General features: G+C 44.4%; 1 protein-coding gene across 1 annotated transcript in view; it reads right to left on the reverse strand.

The window, feature by feature from the left end:
• Positions 1-344: 344 nt before the first annotated feature.
• Caln1 (calneuron 1) overlaps positions 345-20,781 on the reverse strand; it is a gene marked incomplete at its 3' end in the record, with an annotated part of 294,119 nt that continues 273,682 nt past the window's right edge. Inside the window, exon 5 of the mRNA XM_050146631.1 lies at positions 345-457. Within this exon, the coding sequence (XP_050002588.1) occupies positions 345-457 (113 nt within the window). The remainder of the gene's footprint in view (positions 458-20,781) is intronic.

A 20,781-nucleotide genomic window follows, 5' to 3' on the forward strand; every position in this document is an offset into this window, starting at 1 on the left:
AGTTAGCCCAAAGAAAAAATTTTCATAGATACCACCAATGTCCCCTTTTCAAGGTCCCCAAGACAAAGCCTCTCACGAGTTGGACTTGGAAGAACTTCACGCCCACAAATTCAGACTCTCTCTGCTCCAAGGAAAAGACGCAAGGAGACAGCACACTTCTCTAAGCCCGAACTGAGAATGGCGTAGACTTCAACTGAGACATCCGATTCGAAGAGCACCCATCACTCCAGTCCAAGAGAGGTCACTTCAGTATGAAGAGACACTCAAGACTTCATAGTCAAAGTCAGCTCATCCTAAAAGGCACGGTATTTCCAGACTGAAGCATATATAAACATCTCACTTACCTGCCAGAAGATGCTGTCTATCGTATTTCCAAGGAAACCATCACGACCTTCTGATGACACCAGCTTGGGCCCAAGAATTGTCATGAATTCATCAAAATCCACCTGCCCGTCTCCTGGAAGGAGAAAAGAGGTATGAGTGGAAAAGTACCAGAAGTGTGATCAACAGCCTCTGATGCAGTAAACACCTCTGCTTTTTCTCCTTGACATGACCTAAATATAATAAAAACAGCTGGTGATGGAACTGAGAATTGTTTCACACTGGTTAATTTTTTCCTAATTCTGGGAATTGAACCCAGATGCTCAAGCATCCTAGCCATGTGCTCTACCACTGAGTCACACCCCAGCCCCTCACTGGGGAATTCTAGGCAAGTGTTCATCCCTAAGTCACAACCCCAACCCCTTACTGGGAAATTCTAGAAAAGCATTCTACCACTGAGCCATAACCCCAACACCCCACAGAAGGAATTTAGATAGGTACTTGTCCTAGGTAGGTGAAATGGTTGCTGTTCACTTGAATCAAGCTTCTTTGGGAAGAGAAAACAATTGAGAAAATGTCCACAGAAGATAGGTCTGTAACCAATCAGCGAGGCATTTCCTTGATTAATGGTTGATGTGGGAGAGTTTACCCCACTGTGTGTGGTGCTACCCCTAGAAAGGTGGCCCTGGATGGTATAAGCAAGCAAGCTGAGCAAGCCATGAGGAGCAAGCCAGTAAGCAGCACTCCTCCGGGTCTCTGCTTCAGTGCCTATCTCCAAGTTCAGGCTTCTTCCCTGACTTCCCTTCATGACTGATTATGATCCCGACATGTAAGTCGAAATAAAACCTTTTTTCCCAACTTATTTTTGGTCATGTTGTTTTATCACAGCAATAGAAACCCTAAGACAGTAGTCTACACTAAACCAAGTCCACCAACATATTCCAGGTAGGCACCGCCCTACCTCTGGACCACACACCTAGGCCCTCATTGGAGGATTCTGAATAACCACTCAAGAGCTGAGCCACACCCCAACTCCATCCCCTCTATCCCTGAGCAGCATCCCTAGCCCTCTTTATACTTTTTGTTTAGAGACATGACCTTAAATTTGTAAGCCTTCAGCCTAGGCTCATGAATACCAGGTCTTCACTACCAAGGCCCACTTTGTTTTAAAACATCAAAGTATCACACGAAAGTGGCAAGAAATAGTACATCTAATATTATGCATTTCTACTCCTCTCTTGAAAAACAACCTGTAAGATTATTGTTGTTGTTGTTGTTGTTGTTGGTTGTCTCGTGCAGCTAGGACTGGCTCAGACGTAGAATGGAGCTGAGGGTGACACTAATGTCTGCTCATCCCATCCCATTCCCCAAGTGTTAGGAGCACATGTGTGTACCATCGTGCTGAGTTTACTCGGTGTTAGGGCTGGACCCGTGGCTTTGTGCGTGCTCCATAACAGGTTTGGTGGGATAATGTAGTCAAGAATCAACACCTGCATTTGGGATTATGGCATCATAATGCTGTCTCCATACCTAATCTTCCATAGAATTGGAGATTACTTTCCCCAAAGATAATTCAATACTGCTTTACAAACTTCAGTGATAGTTTGACCTAAAACCAAGAAAAACACCTCAACGTAACCTCCAAGCCTGCTTATCTCTTTTGTACTCCCCCCATTCCCACCATTGCATAAAGAGTAACGTGTTGCTTCCACTGTTCCATATACCTGTTGCTATGGCCCCTGGGGATGTCTTTACCTTTGGTCTACCTGGCACCTTGTTCTCAGAGGAGGAGCTACGATGCTCAGTTGTTGTTTTATCGTGCTTCAGTTACGGATTGTAGGACTTGTACCTGAACTGAATTATGGAGGGAAAGAGACCAAATCAGTTGAATAACTATTTCCTCTGGAATGAAACATTCCCTCCTGGAGGGAGAATCATTAAGACTGGAAGAAGGCAACAAAACTCACAAGGCCCAGAAAGTCCCTAGAACTTACAAGACTCAAAAAAACCCTGTCAATGTTACATAAGCAGTTACTAGGCTGAGGCAGGGCATGTTTCCAACCTGTTAACCAAGTGCAGGGAGCCGCAGGGATGAAGCTGTTATGAGTCCTTGCCCATGCTGGGCAGACTTTTGGTGATGCAACTGCTTTGAGTCCCTCACGCTCCTGTAAGTAATCCCAGTAAACTCACTGGTTCACTAAAGTAGACTACAGTGAAATAAGTCTTTAGTTTGTCATCTGTGCTCCATTTGGGACAAACATATCTGTTCAAGTCTCACCAGGAAAAGTCACCCAACAAGGCTTGAGACATCTATGCACATGGATGGCCAGAACAGCTATTCAGTATGTCCATGTAGAATAAGTAAGTGATGTCTCTTGTTTTCCCTTTGGTCAGCTAAGTATCACTCGTGTTTTTCCATGCCAGAGCTGATGCTAACCAGAGGGTGCTGTCAAGTCAACTTCACAGGCCAACGTGAACCTTCAGGGCATTGAGTGACCCTCAGCAAGTCATCAGCATGGCAGTAGGGACCCTTAGAACTGTTTAAACTGGTGACACAGCCGTATCTTAGCTCCAGATAGTGAACACACACATAGCAGTGTGCCAAAATTCAGAGTCGAAAATTAATCTACTCTCCGAATATCTGTGTATCCAAAGAGCACTCATTCAAAACCTATGCCCAAAGGCCAAGTGATTGTCATCATCAAGATGTCAATAACTCAGTACAGATAGTCCAGGAACACGTTTCCTCATAGATGGATCTTCTGGGAGGATCAGGGAGGTGTGGCAAGCCGGCAGGAAAGGGAAGATTAATCCACCAAATGAGGTGGAGCAGTCAATGGACTGCTGAGTGGAAATCATGTTTTCTCTCACCATTTGACAAGACAGAGGGAGCTGGGATTTCACTCTGCCAGTGTGTGAAGGATTTGCACACAAACAAGGAGTTCACAGGAGCCATTTCGATTAGCAAGTAGTTATAACAGAAAACTCCCCCAGTGCTGGCCAAGACACAGAACGATGCTTTTCTGATGCATTCCTGGTATATTTGTTCTATCAAGACAGGAAGAGAAGAAATAAGAAGAAAGGGGAGGAGGAAGAATGGAAAACTGAAGAAGGAGGAGAACGAAGAAATGGGGAAGAGGACATTTGATTAGGCAGGAAAAGAGAAAGAAGAGAAGGGAAAAGGAAGAAAAGACAGGAGAGGAAGAAGGCAGATGAAAAAGGAGGAGGAACTGAGAAGGGAAGAGGAGAAAGAAAAGGAGGGAGGAGAGTATAGTATGAAGATTAAGGAGGGGAGAAGAAGATGGAAGAAGAGAAGAAGGAAAGAGCATTAAGAAGCACTGGCTCCAACATCCCCTGTGTAGACACAGCTCAGAGTCACCATCCTGACTCACCCAAGGTGAGCTCTGACATTCATAAAGTCTTTAAGCATCAGCTCAAGGACACAAGTCTCTTTGTGTGCAGACCTCTAGAGATCTTAAGATTCTGGACAGTCACATGGGCTAGTGGGCACTGTTCTCTCCCACTTGCAAGACGAGCAAGGTGGCCGACTTGCCCATGCTTCTCATTCTGGGAAAATAAAACTGTTTGGAAAATGCACCTTTCACTTAAGAGTGGAGGGACCACCCACTTCTCCACCTGCAGCAGAGGATCAGAGGAGCAAAGCACTGTGCATCTCAAGGATCCTCTGGGAGTGCTGGTCCCACTCACTCCAGCACCAGGCAGCACACGAGTAGATGCTATTTGGGGCCAAAGGCCCCATTCGAGCAAAAGCCGACCAGTAGAAGAGATGCTTCTAAGCTCTACCTTGGCCCAGGAAAAAACAAGCAGCTCAGCTCATTTACCACTTACAAATCATGGTCTGCCCTGAGGAACTAGAGATGGCTTAGTAATTAAAGTGCTTGCCTTGCAAGCATGGCGTGAGTTTGGATTCCCAGAAAGCATGACTGCCTAAGCCTGGGAAGGTGAAGACAGGGGTTCCCCAGAGCAAGCTCAGCACAACCTTGCACTCCCCAACATGCAAGAACATACATACACATACACACACACACACACACACACACACACACACACACACACCTAAATGGCTGCCTCATGGGCTGGGAAGATGGTTTAGGGGTTAAGAGCACCCACTATTCTTCCAGAAGGCTTGGATTCAGCCAGCAGCAGCCAAAGCAGGAGGCTCACAAACAGCTTTAACTGGAGCTCCAGAGGATCTGACGCCCTCTTCTGGACTCTGAGAGCATCTGCAAGCACGTGCACAAGCACACTCCTGCCACACACACAAGTGTACACAACTGGAATACAAAATAAATCTTTGAAATGACTCTTATTCCTATGGGTTTTGCTTACTCATTGAAAAGGGTAATAAGAAAGAGGAGATAGTTGTGTGGCATTTTCTAGATGCCCGGTATATGAGTATTACATAAACTTATTTCAACTTCAACACTATGAAGAATTCTCCCAATTCATTTCTTACCAGCGGTAAAAATTAGGCAAGAAGGGGTTAAAAGTAATGAGTGGAAAGATGCCAGAGAGACAGCACACAACCCAGCCGAGCAAGGGCTCAATTAGGATCCCAGTATTAACTCTGCAGCAGATCACGCCCCTCTGCATCAGAGACCCAAGCATGCATCTTGATAAGGTTCATGTTGCTTTCCAGAATCTGAGAGTTATAAAATTTTCTCCTCTTAGCCCCAAGGAAAGGTTTTGATGAGAAATTGGGAAAGGTGACCTTTGGGAATTTTAATGTAAATGGCCACTGTCTAAAAGCCACATGCTCCCCAGATTGCAACTCTGCCTGCACAGAGCATCCTTAGCCATCCTCACAGATGGTCGGTTCCCAGAGGATACAGGACACTCACACACAAGCCAGTGCACAACTCAAATTTCTTCTACCCCGAAAAGACTTGGTCTGATAAACAAGTCTAATGAGAACTGGGTCACCGCAAACAGCCAGTATCGGGTGTCCCCAAAGGTAAGTGTGGAATTTCTGGACCAGTCACCTTTTCTGAAGTGCAGACTGTCCCTGTGCAGGTTTGTATGCATGTGGATGGTATATGTGTATGTGTGTGTGTGCGTGCATGTTTGAGGAGCCCAAAGGCCAATGTCGATGTCTGTCCTCAATTTATCTACATATTGTTTATCTGAAACAGGGTCTCTCACTGAGCCTGGCGCACCCCAGACTGCCTAGGATCCTCTGGTCTCTGCCTACCCCATGTTGGGATTACAGGTATATGCCGTCACTCATTGCCTCCCCTGTGCTGGGACTACAACCATTGATTGCTGCTTTTTATATTGGTGCTAAGGATTCAAACTCAGATCCTGGTGGCAGGCACTTTCCCAACCGAGTCATCTTTCCAGGCTACATGGGGATTACCTATTTTTTAGCATTTAATATGCAAAATAATAGAGTCACCTTGAGACTTTTCAGACACGCATAAGATGATTGCCCTCCCCTCTCCTCCTTCTGGTCCAGTTTCTCTCACCAAATAATCTCCGTCTACTTTCATGCCTTATTTTACAAATCTAGATTCCACACACAGGAGGGCCAGGGATCCAGATTTAAAAAAAAAAATAATAAGGTATACAAACAGACATGAGACAAACCTAAATTCATCTTATTTTGCCCTACAAAGGATTCTTAACTGTAATATTTTAAAAATTGCATTCGAGGGGAGCAGAGTAGGTACCCAAGCATGTGTGGAGGTCAGAGGTCAGCTGGCGGGGGGCCAGTTCCCCCTCCCATTATGTGGGTCCCAGAAGTCAAACTCAAATCATCAGGCTTAGGTGACTCACACCTTTATCCACTGAGCTATCTCACCAGGCTGGTGGTAAGTTCTTTTACGTAGCAATAGCTTTATACAGTCTTGACTAAGAAAGGAAATGCAGAAAGAATGAAGCTCACTCATTCCAAGCTGGACCTCCCTTCAGTAGCTTCCCCTTCCATCATGATCCACCTAGCAAGAGGTACGGGAAGTCTGCCAGCCAAGGACCGTGTCTTCTGGACTCCTACTGCTATGTGAGTCAAAGTAATAAACTTGAACTAGGGCACGAAGCAGCGGGGGGGGGGGGGACACGACACAGGACTGCACACTGCTCATTAAAAACAGCCAGCTGAACTTTCCAGGAAGATGGAAAAGAATCATAAACTCACTGGAAAAATTAAAGGAAGGAAAGGACTAGACCGAGACCAAGAAAGTTGGTGAGCACTGACAGGAAATGAGGTGACAGTGGAGAGGGACGTGTAAAAGACGTGTCTGAGTATCCATTCCAATCTGTGAAATCCGCCCCAGGGTGACAAATATGTACGGTTGGCATATTCCTATTCCAGGCTGTAGAAGCTTACAAGCCACTACTTAGGACCATGGAGGATCCGTAAAATCACTGTACTGCTGCCATAGGCTCCCAAGATGCTGTCCGCAACAGTTTTCAGTAAACAGTCGAAGGGGTAGGAGCCTAGCAAGCTGCAAGGGAAACAAGGTATGAGGGCCAATCTTCATGGTCAACTTAAACTCACTTGAGGGACAAAGTCTTTACTTTGGCTTGTAGTCTAAGGGGATGTGATCGATGAGTCTTAGGGGAAAAGGCATGGCAGCTAAGACACACCTGATTCTAGCAGCCAGAGCTTAGAGTACAGCTTCCTCACACCGAGGCAAACCAGGAGATAGAGAAAGGCTGGGCCTTGTAGAGGGTTATAACTTTCAAAGCCTAAACCTGGTGATGGCTCAACAGCCATGTCTTGGCTCTTAAAGGTGCCGCAACGTCCCCAAACAACCAAGTGTTAAAACACATGAGCCAACGGGGGCCATTTTGTATTCAGACCCTAACAAGGGGAGAATGCAAAACTGGATCCCAAGATAATCCAGAATGAGTCGGACCATGGATTCTAGTCCCCTTCTGTGGAGGGCTCAAAGGAGATGGGGGTGGGCAGGAACTATGGTGCAATGCATGTTGGGTGTACTCGCTCTCTTTTATATGTGTGTGGAGTGGGGGTCAATGTATGTTCCCATGGGGAGGTACGCATGCATGTGCAAATGCACATTCATAAATATATGTAAATGTGAAGGGCAAAAGTTGACCTTGGGTGTCTTCATTGACTGATTGGTCCCTACCTTATAACCTGAGGCAAGGGCTCTCAATAAAGCACACTGATTTCGCTAGTCAAGATAGCTTTGGGCATTCCCCTGCCTCTGCCTACCAAGTATTGGATTATAGGCAGGTCACTGTACCTGTCCAGCATTTCTATGTGTGCCGGGAACAAACTGCGGTCTTCCTGTGTATGTGACAAGTGCATTACATGCTGAGCCCTCTCCCTAGCCCTTCTGTTTTAATATATTGCTTATCAATATATAAATCTTAACCTATCATTTAATCATAACTCTCCTATGTTATCAGATTTAAAGAATTGACAAGTGGAAGATGGGAGAAAAATCCTGTTGAGAGCTGTGTGTGTGTGTGTGTGTGTGTGTGTGTGTAGGCATGTGGGTGAGTAAGTATATGTAGGGGGTGTAGGTGTGTATGTATGTGTGTGAGAGTTAGTGTGTGGGTGTGGGGGAAAAAGAGGTTTGTGTGTGTGTGTGTGTGTGTGTGTGCGCGCGCGCACGTGTGTTGGAGACAAGATCTCAATAAGTAGTTCAGGACATCCTCTAACTCACAATCCCCTTGCCTCGGCCTCCTGAAGGCTGGGATTACAGACATGGGTACCACATCCCAGCCAGCATTCTTTTACTCACTACTTACTAGCGACCCCAAGCAGCTATGCATGCTACAACCCAACAGCTGGATCATCCTAAGACCAACAAGAGAAGGAAAGATGGTCCATGATAAACACACTCACCAGTCAACCTCGTCTCCAGGTAAGCAAATGAAAACAGAAATAACACAGAGACCAGTGCCAAAGAGAGGAGAGGCACAATGAATACCCGAATACAATAAAAATTAGCTCCACAATTACTCACTCCCAAAGGAGAAGGCTTAAGAGACTTTTGGATGCTGGGGATGTAGCTTGGCTGGTAGAGTGTTAGCCTAATATGTACAAAGTCCTTGGTTGCACCCCCAAAATTATGGAAACTGAGTGTAGCAGTAAGGTCTCTCATTCTGGCGCTCTGTGTAAGGAAATCACTTAGAACCCCGTTCCAGCTCAGCTCACACTACCTGTGTGACACCACACACTCTCTGTGAATCTCCAGCTCACAGACATTGTAGGAAGTCTGGTATAGGTGGCCATACAACCAGCTCCCAAGGCCCTTCCCCTCAAAAAGCCTGGCTGTGGGCTTTTGCTCTGAAACCATCCTCAGAGTGCAAAAGCACATCTGCCATATAAACTTTGATTCCTCCCTTAAGACATCCCATCATGCTTTCTGTTTCTGAGGCCAGGGCCTGGACTCTTCTTGGTGCTCCTACCATGCTCCCTGCCTGCGTATCAACTGAGTTAATAGCTTTTCTAAAAACTTTATTCCCCAGTAATCCATCTCAGGGTCCCTCTTGAACACATGCCCCCATCCAAAACCTAACGCCCTGGGAGACAGAAGCAGGAGGGTCAAGAGCTCAAAGTTCTCGTAGGCTACACAGTGCCTTTGAGGCTAGCCTGGGATACTTGAGATTCTATCAGAAAGAAGGGAAGAGGGGAAGAGAAAATGAAGAAAAAAGAAGAAAGGGGAGAGAGTGAGTGAGGAAAGAAGAAAGGGAGGGGAAGAAAATGAAATGAAGCACTTCTAAAGAACATAGGAGAAGAGTTTAGGGTCAGACTGGAAGAATACAGCCCTCTGTGAATGAGAGTATGTCTAGACACAGAAGGCTGCAGCTATTGGGAAAAAGAGAAACAGACAGAGTGGAAGAAAACGGGGCCTGGCTTCCACATGGGGCAAGGCAAGGGCACCATCGATGCGCTGGCATTGATATCCATTGTCAGAGAACTGCAACTTCTAATTTAAATAAAGAAATACACAAAGCCATTACAAACCAGCCATTGTGCCAGACCCTGGGGACACTGCAGGGGACAGGGAAGGCATAGCTGTCATCCTTTAGAAATTAAGTTGGGAGGAGAGACAACCAAGGATTTAAAAATCAATATTCAGATATCTGTTATAAGAAGGGAGATGGCACAGATGCAAACAGAATGTCTCAGACAGTGGGTCTCTAAGGTGTAACCCCACTGTGGGATCACCCAAACCGTCTTTCCGAGCACGGGCCATGGCTGAGCTGTGAAGGACTTCTCCTAAAGGCATGCAGACCTGATTCCCACACTCACGTGAAAATCCAGGATTATGGCACTGGGGAAATGGAGACAGACAAGAGGATCCCTAGGGCGCATCGGCCAGTCAGTCTACTCGGCTTGGAAAGTTCCATGGCAAAGAGACAGTGCCTTTCAGTTCTTTCTAACTGAACTGGGCTTGAGAAAGGACAGCTAAGATTCTCTCCTTGCACGTGTGCACACACAACCACGCCACAGCTTAAAACCCGCAACCCCCTGTCTCGCCCTCCCAAGTGCAGGAGGACAGGTGAGCATCACCACACCCAGCCTCGCCAAGAAGCTCCAGGTCATTTGGAAGAATAAGCAGGCAGAAAAGACTTGAAAAATAATTAAGGATGAAAATCTATATCTGATGTTACCACGTAGTATAGAATTAGCATAATGAAAAAGGTTCTCAGGTAAGAATGGGTAGGAGATAACAGTAGGTGGTTCAGAAATAAGCCTCGGTAAATACAGATAATGCAACAAATCACCGAGTGGGGGGAAAGGCTTCTTTCACAAATGGTTCTGGGAAGATAAGGATTTGGGGAGGAAAGGGGGTTTTGTTCTTCACTGGATTTTATTATAAAATATTCAAAATATAAGCCACTCGGCATTATGAAGAAAAAGATCATAAGTTCAAGGGCAATCTATTAATTTAGTAAGACACCATATCAAGATGAAAAAGTAAAAAGAAGGCTAGAAATAGAGTTCATCATGGGGCCCTTGCCTAGAACCCTCAGTGAGGGCTGGGGTGTGGCTCAGTGGTAGAGCACCTGCCTAGAATCCCCCAGTCAGGGTCTGGGTGTGGCTCAGTGGTAGAGCCCCTGCCTAGAACCCCCCAGTGAGGGTCTGGGTGTGGCTCAGTGGTAGAGCCCCTGCCTAGAACCCCCCAGTGAGGGTCTCGGTGTGGCTCAGTGGTAGAGCCCCTGCCTAGAATCCCCCAGTGAGGGACTGGGGTGTGGCTCAATGGTAGAGCCCCTGCCTAGAATCCCCCAGTGAGGGGCTGGGGTGAGGTTCAGTGGTATAGCACCTGCCTGGTAAATATAAAATCTCAGTGCCGCTAGGAAAAAAAACACAGAAGAATAAACCTTCATAATGCACTGTGCATGTTAAATAATGACGAACTAAATTAAACATTTAGCAATAAGTTAGTGCAACGCTATGCAGAGAACCTGGCAGTGGGCTAGCGTTTTTCAATGCCAAAGGACTTCATTAGAAGATTAATATAAAGGATGAGATCAGACAATTCACAAAGGAAAAAACATAAACATGAAACATAGGGAAAACATCCAAGTTCAATAATATGAAAATAAATGCAAATGAAAGCAATAACAAGAGCATTTCCCCCACACACCCAGGAAGCTAAGATTTTATTAAGAGAGGAAGGTGCTGTTGGCTGAGCCTTCTCACACTTCTGGGAACGGGCATTGGCGGGGTCTTTGTGACGACCGTTCTGTTTGTGCCAAGAGTTCTGCTCTAATGTTATTTTCCTTTGATTTGGCCATTCTTTTTCTGGAATCCGTCCTAAGGAATGTGATTAAGAAATTGGAAAGATTTCTACACTGTGCTGTTCATCAAAGCACTGTTTATAATAGTGGGGGAATTTAGGGGAGAATAAAGAACAAAAATAAGAAATAAAAGTTCAACCCAATACCAGAGATGAACATTAGTGGGTCACCTTGCATTTTCCTATAAATCCACACATTTAATAATTAAAATAACATGTTCCTATCCATTTATTTCATATTGCTCTTTTTCATTACTTGTTTGGGGAGAGGGGTATCTGAGTGTTGAACACTGGACCTAGGGCCTCAAGCATGCTAGATTGATGCTCTATTGCTGAGCTACCTTTGCAGCCTTTCTGGGGGGGGGGGGGATTCTAGGCAGGTGTTTTATCACTGAGCCACACTCCAGCCCCTCACTGGGGGATTCTAGGCAGGGGCTCTACCACTGAACCACACCCCAGCCCCTCACTTTGTGGATTCTAAGCAGGAGCTCTGCCACTGAACCACATCCCAACCCCTCACTGGGGGATTCTAGGCAGAGGCTCTACCACTGAGCCACACCCTAGCTCCTCACTGGGGGATTCTAGGCAGGTGTTTTATCACTGAGCCACACTCCAGCTCCTCACTGGGGGATTCTAGGCAGGTGCTTTACTACCAAGTCAAGCCCCCAGCCCCTCACTGGGGGATTCTAGGCAGATACCACTACTGAGACATGTCCCAGCCCCTCAGTGGAGGATTCAAAGGTGAGTAGTACACCACTGAGTTATATCCCCTAGCCCCTCAATGCAGGACTCTAGACAACTTCTCTACCCCGGAGTTGCACACCTAGGCCTCTTTTTCACATTTTAATTTTGAGGCAGGATCTAATTAAGTCACCCAAGATAGCTTTGAACTCACCCTGTGGTTTATTCTGGCCTTGAACTTGTGAACCTCCTGCCTTACCTTCCAGTGTAGCCTCCCATGCTTTCAGAAATGGCATTCAACACATTTGCAAGGAAAACAGTAAGCTACTTCTCCTTTGCTATGCTTCAGCATTTATGTGGAATAATCCCTAGGAGGTCACAGTTTTGCTCAGGAAGGTATTAGCTGGACCCTGGTGACTTCTCCTAGGATCCATAGCTTTAGCAATAATACAGAAGCTGTCATTTGGTACTAGGTGATATCACCCAGGATGTTATACAACTGCCTTCCAAAGTGTTCGACGTGAAATAGAAAGGTAGAGAAAACAGCTTTTTCAGGAGAGCCTCTGCTATAATGATGTGCATAAAAAAAAAATCAGGCATTTCGGAGAGATGACTCAGTTTGGAGTGCCTGCCTTGCCACCTTGAGACCTGAGTTCAATCCCTAGGACTCATGTTGCTAATCATCATCATCACCATCATCATCATCATCATCATCATCATCATCATCACCATCATCATCATCATCACCATCATCATCATCATCATCATCCTGGTGCTTTGGCACACACCTGTAATAATAGCCCCTGAGAACTGATGGCAGACACATCCTTGGGGCTCACAGTCATTCAGCCTAGCTTACTTGGAAAACTTCCAGGCTGGTGAGAGACCCTGCCTCAAAATAACAAGACCACTAGCATCAGAGGAATGACACCCAAGGTTGACCTTTGGCCTCTCCACATAAACACAGGAGAAGGGGGAAGGAGAAGGAGAACAATGAAAAGACCAGCATTGTGCAAAGCCAGCTGTCATTCTCCATAAAGAACACACGACTGGAAAACGGGCAGCTCCCAGCCCCAGCCGTCAGCAGAAGGCATTGGAATCACCTTGAAACTAAGTATTTGAGCTTTTAAATTTGGATTTAAACATCATACTTTCTGGTATTGGGAACTGCAGACCACCAGACCCTGAATTTCTTGTAAACAACTTGTTTTCCCCTGATCTGAACAGCCTGCAGCTGCTCTGAGCACGAGACCCTTATGGCAGGGGAGTGGGTTCTGGTGAGCAGCTGAAAGATCCTGAGAGATTAGGACGTGGCCAGAGCCCTATATAAGCTTCCTCTGAGCACAACAAAGTGGGCATTCTTGGCACTCTTGTGCCAAGGACGACCCGTATCCCCATGTCTCTCTGTGTGTGCGTGTGTTTTTAAGTCCCCGGCTTAGTTCCTGGCTTGCGTACCATCCAGCAGTGCAGGCACTACATCCTGGATTTTGAATATCCAAGTTTAAATGTATTTTTAAACCAATAAAGGAGAAGTAGATTAGGCAGTTCAAAGAGATCTTTTTCGGAAGAGCTAGACAGTCACTTGAAAGTCTTCAGAGGCTGGAGAGCTGGCTCAGCGGTTGGTTAAGAGCACTGGCTGCTCTTGCAGAGAACCCACATTCAGTTCCTAGCACCTGTATTGGGCAGCTCTCAAACACTGTAACTCCTGGTCCAGGAGATCCGATGCTCTCTTTTCGCCTCCATGTGCATCTGTACCCGCATGCATTTACACACACACACACACACGCACACGCACACGCACACGCACACGCACACACACAGAAACTAAATCCTTTATTTAAAGAAGTCTTTACCTAGAAAATAAACAAAACACTCTTTGGAATGTCAAGGAATCTGTCTGTCTGTCTGTCTCTCTCTCTCGTGGCTGTGTATGTGTTTCTCTCGTGCATGTGTGTTCATACTTTTCAAGGTTTACAACCTCTGTCAAGTTTAGTCTTCATTGTGAACTTGACAAATACAGCCCGAATGTGTGCTTTCTTAATGCCTCAGATATGTCTTAATCCTCATCTTTTCCTTCCTCCCTTTATCAACTTTTCCCCCTCTCTCTCCTCCCTTCTGTCTTTCACCCCTCCCTTCTCATTTACCCCCTTCACCTCCTTCCCCTCTCATTCCTTCTGCTTTAGACAGGCCTCACTAAACAATATCAACATGAATCCCACCACATTCTGGTTCTTAAATATTGCCACCCTGGTCATCAAGGTTTTACATAGAGAGACCTGGGCTAGACAGACCCGACTAGGGAAGGGAAAAAAAGAGGGGTGAGAGTGGGGAGGGAAGAAGAGAGAGGGCAGGGAGGAGGGGTGGAGAGAGACCGATCCCACTGCACGTCCTGGCTTTGTGGGAGCCTAGGCAGTTTAGATGCTCACCTTACTAGACCTGGATGGAGGTGGGTGGTCCTTGGACTTCCCACAGGGCAGGGAACCCTGATTGCTCTTCAGACTGACGAGGGAGGGGGACTTGATTGGGGGGGGAGTGGGGGGGGCGGTGGCGGGGAAGAGACAGAAATCTTAAATAAATAAATAAATAAACAAACAAATAAATAAATAAATAGAGTTAGGAAGGGAGGGCAGAAGGAGGCAGTCAGGGAAGGGAAAGGGAAACCAGGGATGCAGCTCATCATGCAAAAGCACTTGTGCAAATCTGACATTGGGTCTCATCCACAGAATCCTATGTAACAGCTACATGCAATGGCACACATGATAACCCCAGCACTCCTACAATGAGATGGAGGCATGGGCAGGAGAATCACGGAGAAGACCATGAGCCAGCTGGTCCGAAGCCCTCAGAGTGGCACAAACAAGAGACACTCTGACTCCGGCTTGACAGAGTGGAAAGAGAGAACCACCTCCTAAGTTGTTCTCTGAGTTACATATGTGTACATCCGCACACACATACAACCACAACAATAAAAAAAGGTGAGAGAGAAAAGAGGGACGGCAGACAAGCATTTTCGGGCACACCATAATCAAACTGTCAAAAAGCAAAGTTGGTGAGAAAAAAAAAAGTCCCGAAAGCAGACAGGAAAGAAAGAATGTGTTTCTAACAGGGAAGGGATGGTTTAAAAGTCTACAGACTTCTTCCCATAAAGCACAGAAGACAGAAGGAAATGGAATAGCATTTGTTTAAATGTCTACAGAAAACTGCCAACCCAGAATTCTATATCCAGTGAAATCAACCTTCTAAAACAAAGGCGAAATAAAGACATTTTCAAATGAAAATGGGGAGGGAGGCACAGGAATTCATTGCCAACAGGGTTACTGTTAAACATTTTTTAAAACTGTTCTTCAGAAAGAGAGAAGTTAGTATCAAAATGGAGCTAATACCATTGGGAATGGTCAGTACTATCACATCATCAGAAATACATCCAATTTAGGCACTGGGATGATGGCTTATTTTGCAAACTGCTTACCAGGACCTGAATTCAATCTCCAAAACCCTGACATACAGTAAAACAGTCTAAGATTGTGTTATCTAGGATTACGGATACACTTCTTTAATCACAGCACTTGAGAGGAAGAGGCAGGTAGATCACTGGGGTTCAAGGTCAGCCTGGCCTCCATAGCAAGTTCCAGGTCAGCAAAGGCTATACATGAGACCCTGTCTCAAGAAACGAAACAACAACAAAAAGACAAGTATGCCGGCACATGCTTATAATCCTAGCACCAGAGATGTAGAAACAGGCAGATCCACGAGTCTCTCTAGCTAGAGTGCCAGTGAGAGACTCTGTCTCTAAAAACAAAGCACCTGAGATTGTTCTCTGACCTCCATATACACAGGCAAACATTTGCGTGCACACATGCACACGCACGCGCGCACACGCACATACACACACACACACACACACACACACACACACATACAGGGGTGGGGTTGCTCCATGGTTGAAAACAAAACAATGTAACATTGTCTGATGAGATTTTAATACAGATAAATTATTATAAATTATACATACCAGGCATTCAGAAAGAAAAGAAAAGGCAATGGACTCAATTCTAACACAATGCAAAACCTCCCAAAAAGAAAAGTCTCTCATCCTCAATAGTCCTATGTAGCAATATTTTGAGATCTAAGTAATAAACCTTGCTTGAACATCAAAGTACAGCGCTAGTAACACTAGTTATCCATAGAAGCCAAGCAGTGGTGGCACACACCCTTAATACCTACACTTAGGAGACAGAGGCAGGTGGATCTCTATGAATTCAAGACCACATGAGATTGAATCTGTCTAAAAGAGAAACAGCGCTCACACAAAGGTGATCCCAGCACTTGGGATCACATTGCCTTTAATCCCAGCACAAGGGAGTGATGTGGCTGGACGGAGAGAGGAGTATAAGGTGGGAGGAGACAGGAGCTCAAATGCAGTTTGAGGATTCATAGAGACAGGATCACCCCTTTGGTCTGAGCATTGGTAGAGTTAAGAACTCTTTAGTAGCTGATTGCACTGCTTCTCTGATCTTTCAGATTTCGCCCCTGATAGCTGACTCTGGATATTTATTATTAAGAACAATTAGAATTCACGCCACAGTCCTATTAAAGAAATTGCAGGTAGAGCAAATAGATTTCCCTGGGTTCTAGGACAGTCTGGTCTATACAATGAGTTCCAGGACACCCAGAGCAACATAGTGAGAACCTAGCTCATCAAAATAAAAAACAAAACAAAAATGCCACCATAATTGAAAACATTGAAAAAATAAATCTTGAGAACCAGCAAGGTGATTCAGTGGATAAAGGTGCTTGCCACCAAATCTGATGGCTGGAGTTCTATCCCTGGGATCTACAAGGTCGAAGGAGAGAACTGACTCCTGAAAGTTGTCCTCTGACCTCTACATATGCCCTCCCCCAATGTATATATGCACACGTATATACACACCACACACATGCATACATACAAAGAAGTGAACAAATAAAATTTAAAGGAATAAATCTTGGGCCCCAGAGAGCTTCATTAGCAAACTTTGCCAAACACATTTTTTTCTTTCATACATTTTTCCTCATTTGTAAATAGCACCAATTCTACACAACCTCTTCTAACAAATTTTAAAAAGAGACAAATGTGCTCCTGGTTTATATGATGAGACTTACATTGTCATGGTTACAAACCAAAGAACAGTATTTAAAAAAAAAGACAACCAATAGCAAAAACAAAAATAGAATCCAATATTCTTCATGAACTTAGACACAAAAAGGCGAGCGGGTTTTTTTTTGTTATTTCTTCTGCATTATGTAGATGCTCCCCCCTCATACACACACACACACACACACACACACACACACACGACTCTATACTGTGTTACCCACAGAACAATGTATTCCTGTTTTATTGCAATTTCCTCTAAATCGAAGCCTTCCATCCTAAACAGCAGCTCTTTAATATTCAGGAAGCTCTAAAGAGTGCCTTTTTAAGAATCAGGAAGTAAACAACTCCCAACTCTCAGGAAATCCCAGAAACCTACCATATTCACAAGACCCTCCCTCCCCAAGGTTATATGAGCAATAAGGACTGCTGAGGAGACTGTCCAACTTGTCAGGGTGCCTGCAAGTCATGAGGAAGAGTTCCAGGACTGCAGCTTTTATAACACATGCTGGGATGAGTTTTCAGTGAAGTAGCTGTTTTCAGTCATTTCCGCTTCCGTAACTCACCCTCACCCTTGCTCGCAGAAGTAACTCCAGTAAGTTTATTGGTTCACCAAGTTGGTCATTAGTGATATCAATCCTCTGGTCCATTGCAGGTTCTCTATCTGTTGCAGGGAGGTGTTTGCCCACATCTCCCCATGACCCATTAGCTGGGTTCTACGTTTTTTGGTTTCCGTTTGTTTGATTATTTTGTTGGCTGGCCAATTGGTTGCTACAAGGTATTGCTATGGCTGGTTTTAAAGTCATTGCATTTCCCGGAGTGACCTCAGACTTATGGCGTTCCTCTGGTCTCAGCCTCCTGACTTTTGAGGTTACAGGTGTGCACCACCACACCTGGTCTACATGTTAGTTCTTAAATTGTAATTATTAGAAGAGGGTGGGAAGAATGTAAAAGCTGGAAAATGGGAGGAGCGTGCTGTGAAATGCTGTTGGCTAGACATGTCATGGTCGTCTCACGCATGAACTCACAGGAGCTACGGTCACTGCACAAAATCAAGCCAGTAAGGAAAGCCAACATTCTAGCAGATGGCATGAACTACACGGCTGCTCATAAGAAATGAGCAAACCAACCAAGCCCAAGAGGGCATAAAGAGAGGAGGAGCATGAACTGGGGGATGCTCAGGGGGAGAAGAAGGGGGAAGGTGGCAGTACGAAGATAAATCTTATGCATAAGGGATTGTCAAGGAATAAGTAAAATACTTTTTAACTAAAAAATGCATTTTTTTTGTCTCCTACAGCCTGAGGGAATAGCTTATACATCTGCAAAAAAAAAAAAAAAAAAACAAAAAAAACAATGTGGCTGCCTTCCCAAATTGTGTACACTGTGATGTGATCTAAGGGAAGGGATTTGTGACAACTGGGAACCTTTCTCATTCCTTTAAAGGGGGACAATATACTATTGGACATCGTCCTATGAAGATGTGTGACATGGCAGCCATCTGCATCTAGGAGGGAATACCGGGGGAGTTTCAGAATTCTTTACTTACTTTCTAATTAACTTGTTTATTTACTTACCTACTTTCTTTACTCTTTATCATGTGCCCATGCCCTAATGTACCACAGTGCATGTGTGGAGATCAGAGAACAGCTTGCAGGATAACTCCCCTTCCACCACGTGGATCCCCAGGATCTAAAGCCAGTCATCCAGCCTAGCAGCAAATGCTTCTACCCACTGAGGCATCTCACTGGCTTCCCATTCCACCAAATGAACCAGCCAAGAACTTGTACCACTTCTAGACCCATCACGAGAGTTCACAAAGCTATGTCATCTCACTCATGCACTGGTGGTTGAAAAGAAAAAAAATAACTTGGAGAGTATAGTTAAAGGCATATTGTAACACTCCAGAGTTTCTACGGGTGAATGAACGCATGTCTCCTTGTACCCGCAAAAAAAAAAAAAAAAAAGTTCTTTCTGTGAAGAATCTGTGACCCTTCAAGGTGTGGTTGAACTCCTTGAGCAGAAATATACTCAGAATATTCTAGGGCAACACAAAACTGATTGCTTAGGACAGATGTGTCTTCGTTGGATGGAAAGTTGAAAAAAAAAAACACTCTACTGTAATGTAAGTCACACGGTTACTTGGTAAGAGTTCAAAGCCTGCTTCTTTCAACATGCTATGATGATATAATCCCAAGGGAAACTGTATTTTCCAGCAAATATTATTTCACACACACACACACACATGGGTATTTATTGAACGTTGAAATCTAATCTTTTAAGTTATCTCTTTCATATCCCATGATCCAGGAACCTCATCTTTCCCAAGTGAAACTGCTTAGTCCTTAAGGTAATCTCAAATTCATCTTTAAAAAGAAAACAACAAAATCTGAGTCCTATTTTTTTTTCAGTGCTGGGGATTAAATCAGAACCATATTTATGCTAGGTAGGGACTCTAGTAATGAATCGCATGCCCAGTCCCTCACTGGGGGATTCTAGGTAGATGTCCTGTCACTCATCCATTCTGCCAGCTTCTCCCTAGAGGGAAGATTCTTTACAGGAGGATTCTAGGCAAGTGCTCTACTGATGATCCATGCCCACTATGGGAGTCTGAGTAAGAATGTTCCTCATAGGCTCATACATTTGAGTGGCACTATTTGAAATGATTAGAAGGATTAGGAGATATGGTCATATTGGAGAAATGTTGCTGCAGGAAATCTTACAGCTTGTGGTTACCCGCCTACTGGGGTGTGGCCTCTTAGACCATATATGCTAATGCAGAGCCTGCGTCTACCCCCTTCTCCTTTTTGCCAGCTACTCATTCAGATTGTTGGATTGCTGGATTTGATCTCTGTCCACCATTTAAGCAAAAATAAATAAATAAACAAACAAACAAATAAAGAAATAAATGGAATAAGTGGTGAAATTGGATGGGATAATAGATTGGTATGAGCTTACTCACACTAATAATAATAGCGAGTAATAGAATAAATACTTGTGAGTTATTATTTATAGGCAATTACATTGGTATAGATTCTTGTATATTGATGCAAAGTTAAATTATATTGAATATTGTATGCATGCATGCTTCTACCTCTGCTTAAAACATTTTTTATATATTGATATAAATTTATTATATTGCAATGTACGTTTCTACCTCTGATCAAGATACGTATACATTGTTTACATTTGGAGGTCATTGTCCTCATTTATTGCACAGTTGCTTATTGTCTTAGTCTTTAAGCTAGATAGGTATCAAGAATTACAGATCAATAGTCATCTATGTTTGTCATACATAAAGTTAGACTAATCAGGTTCTTTAGATACATAGAGATTATATTCTGCATAGATAGATAATCTTCAGCCACTTTAAAGAGCTGTAGAAAATGGCATTTAAATAACTTAGAGTTCTGTTGAAGTGAGACACAATTGGGCCTGGCAGCACCAACCTATTCCTGAGAGAATGTTGAGCACTGAAGACACTCTATTTGGAGTTTGTTTTCTTCTTGGCAAAACTGGCCTTTGGGCAAAGAAATGCCCATGCCCAACCACTGACAATATTCAGTATCCAAAAATGGATAAGCAGGACTGTCAAATCTTGCCAAGACAGGGTAAGATGGTTTTGAAATTTTTCCTGCCTTTAATCTGTCAGTTATTCTAGGTCTTAGCCAAAGTTGGTTGCTTCAAAGTTGCAAGTGAGACTTCGGGTGATTGCCCAGGTAACCAGTTGTCTCTGTGATTTGTTGCATATTTTGGAAGTTGCCTGATTGCACTTCTTGCTTATCCAAGTAATATTATTTCCCTTCTCGGATCTTCGATGGGATTGAAGACTAAATAGTTGTAGTTACTTTCCTCTCATGACTTGGCCAAGTTATTTATCTTACAAGACTTAAACTAGTTAGGATA

Source organism: Alexandromys fortis, unplaced genomic scaffold, assembly GCF_014885135.2.
Source record: "Alexandromys fortis isolate MF-2015 unplaced genomic scaffold, M_Fortis_MF-2015_v1.1 scaffold_56, whole genome shotgun sequence".
In the NCBI taxonomy this organism is placed as follows: domain Eukaryota; kingdom Metazoa; phylum Chordata; class Mammalia; order Rodentia; family Cricetidae; genus Alexandromys; species Alexandromys fortis.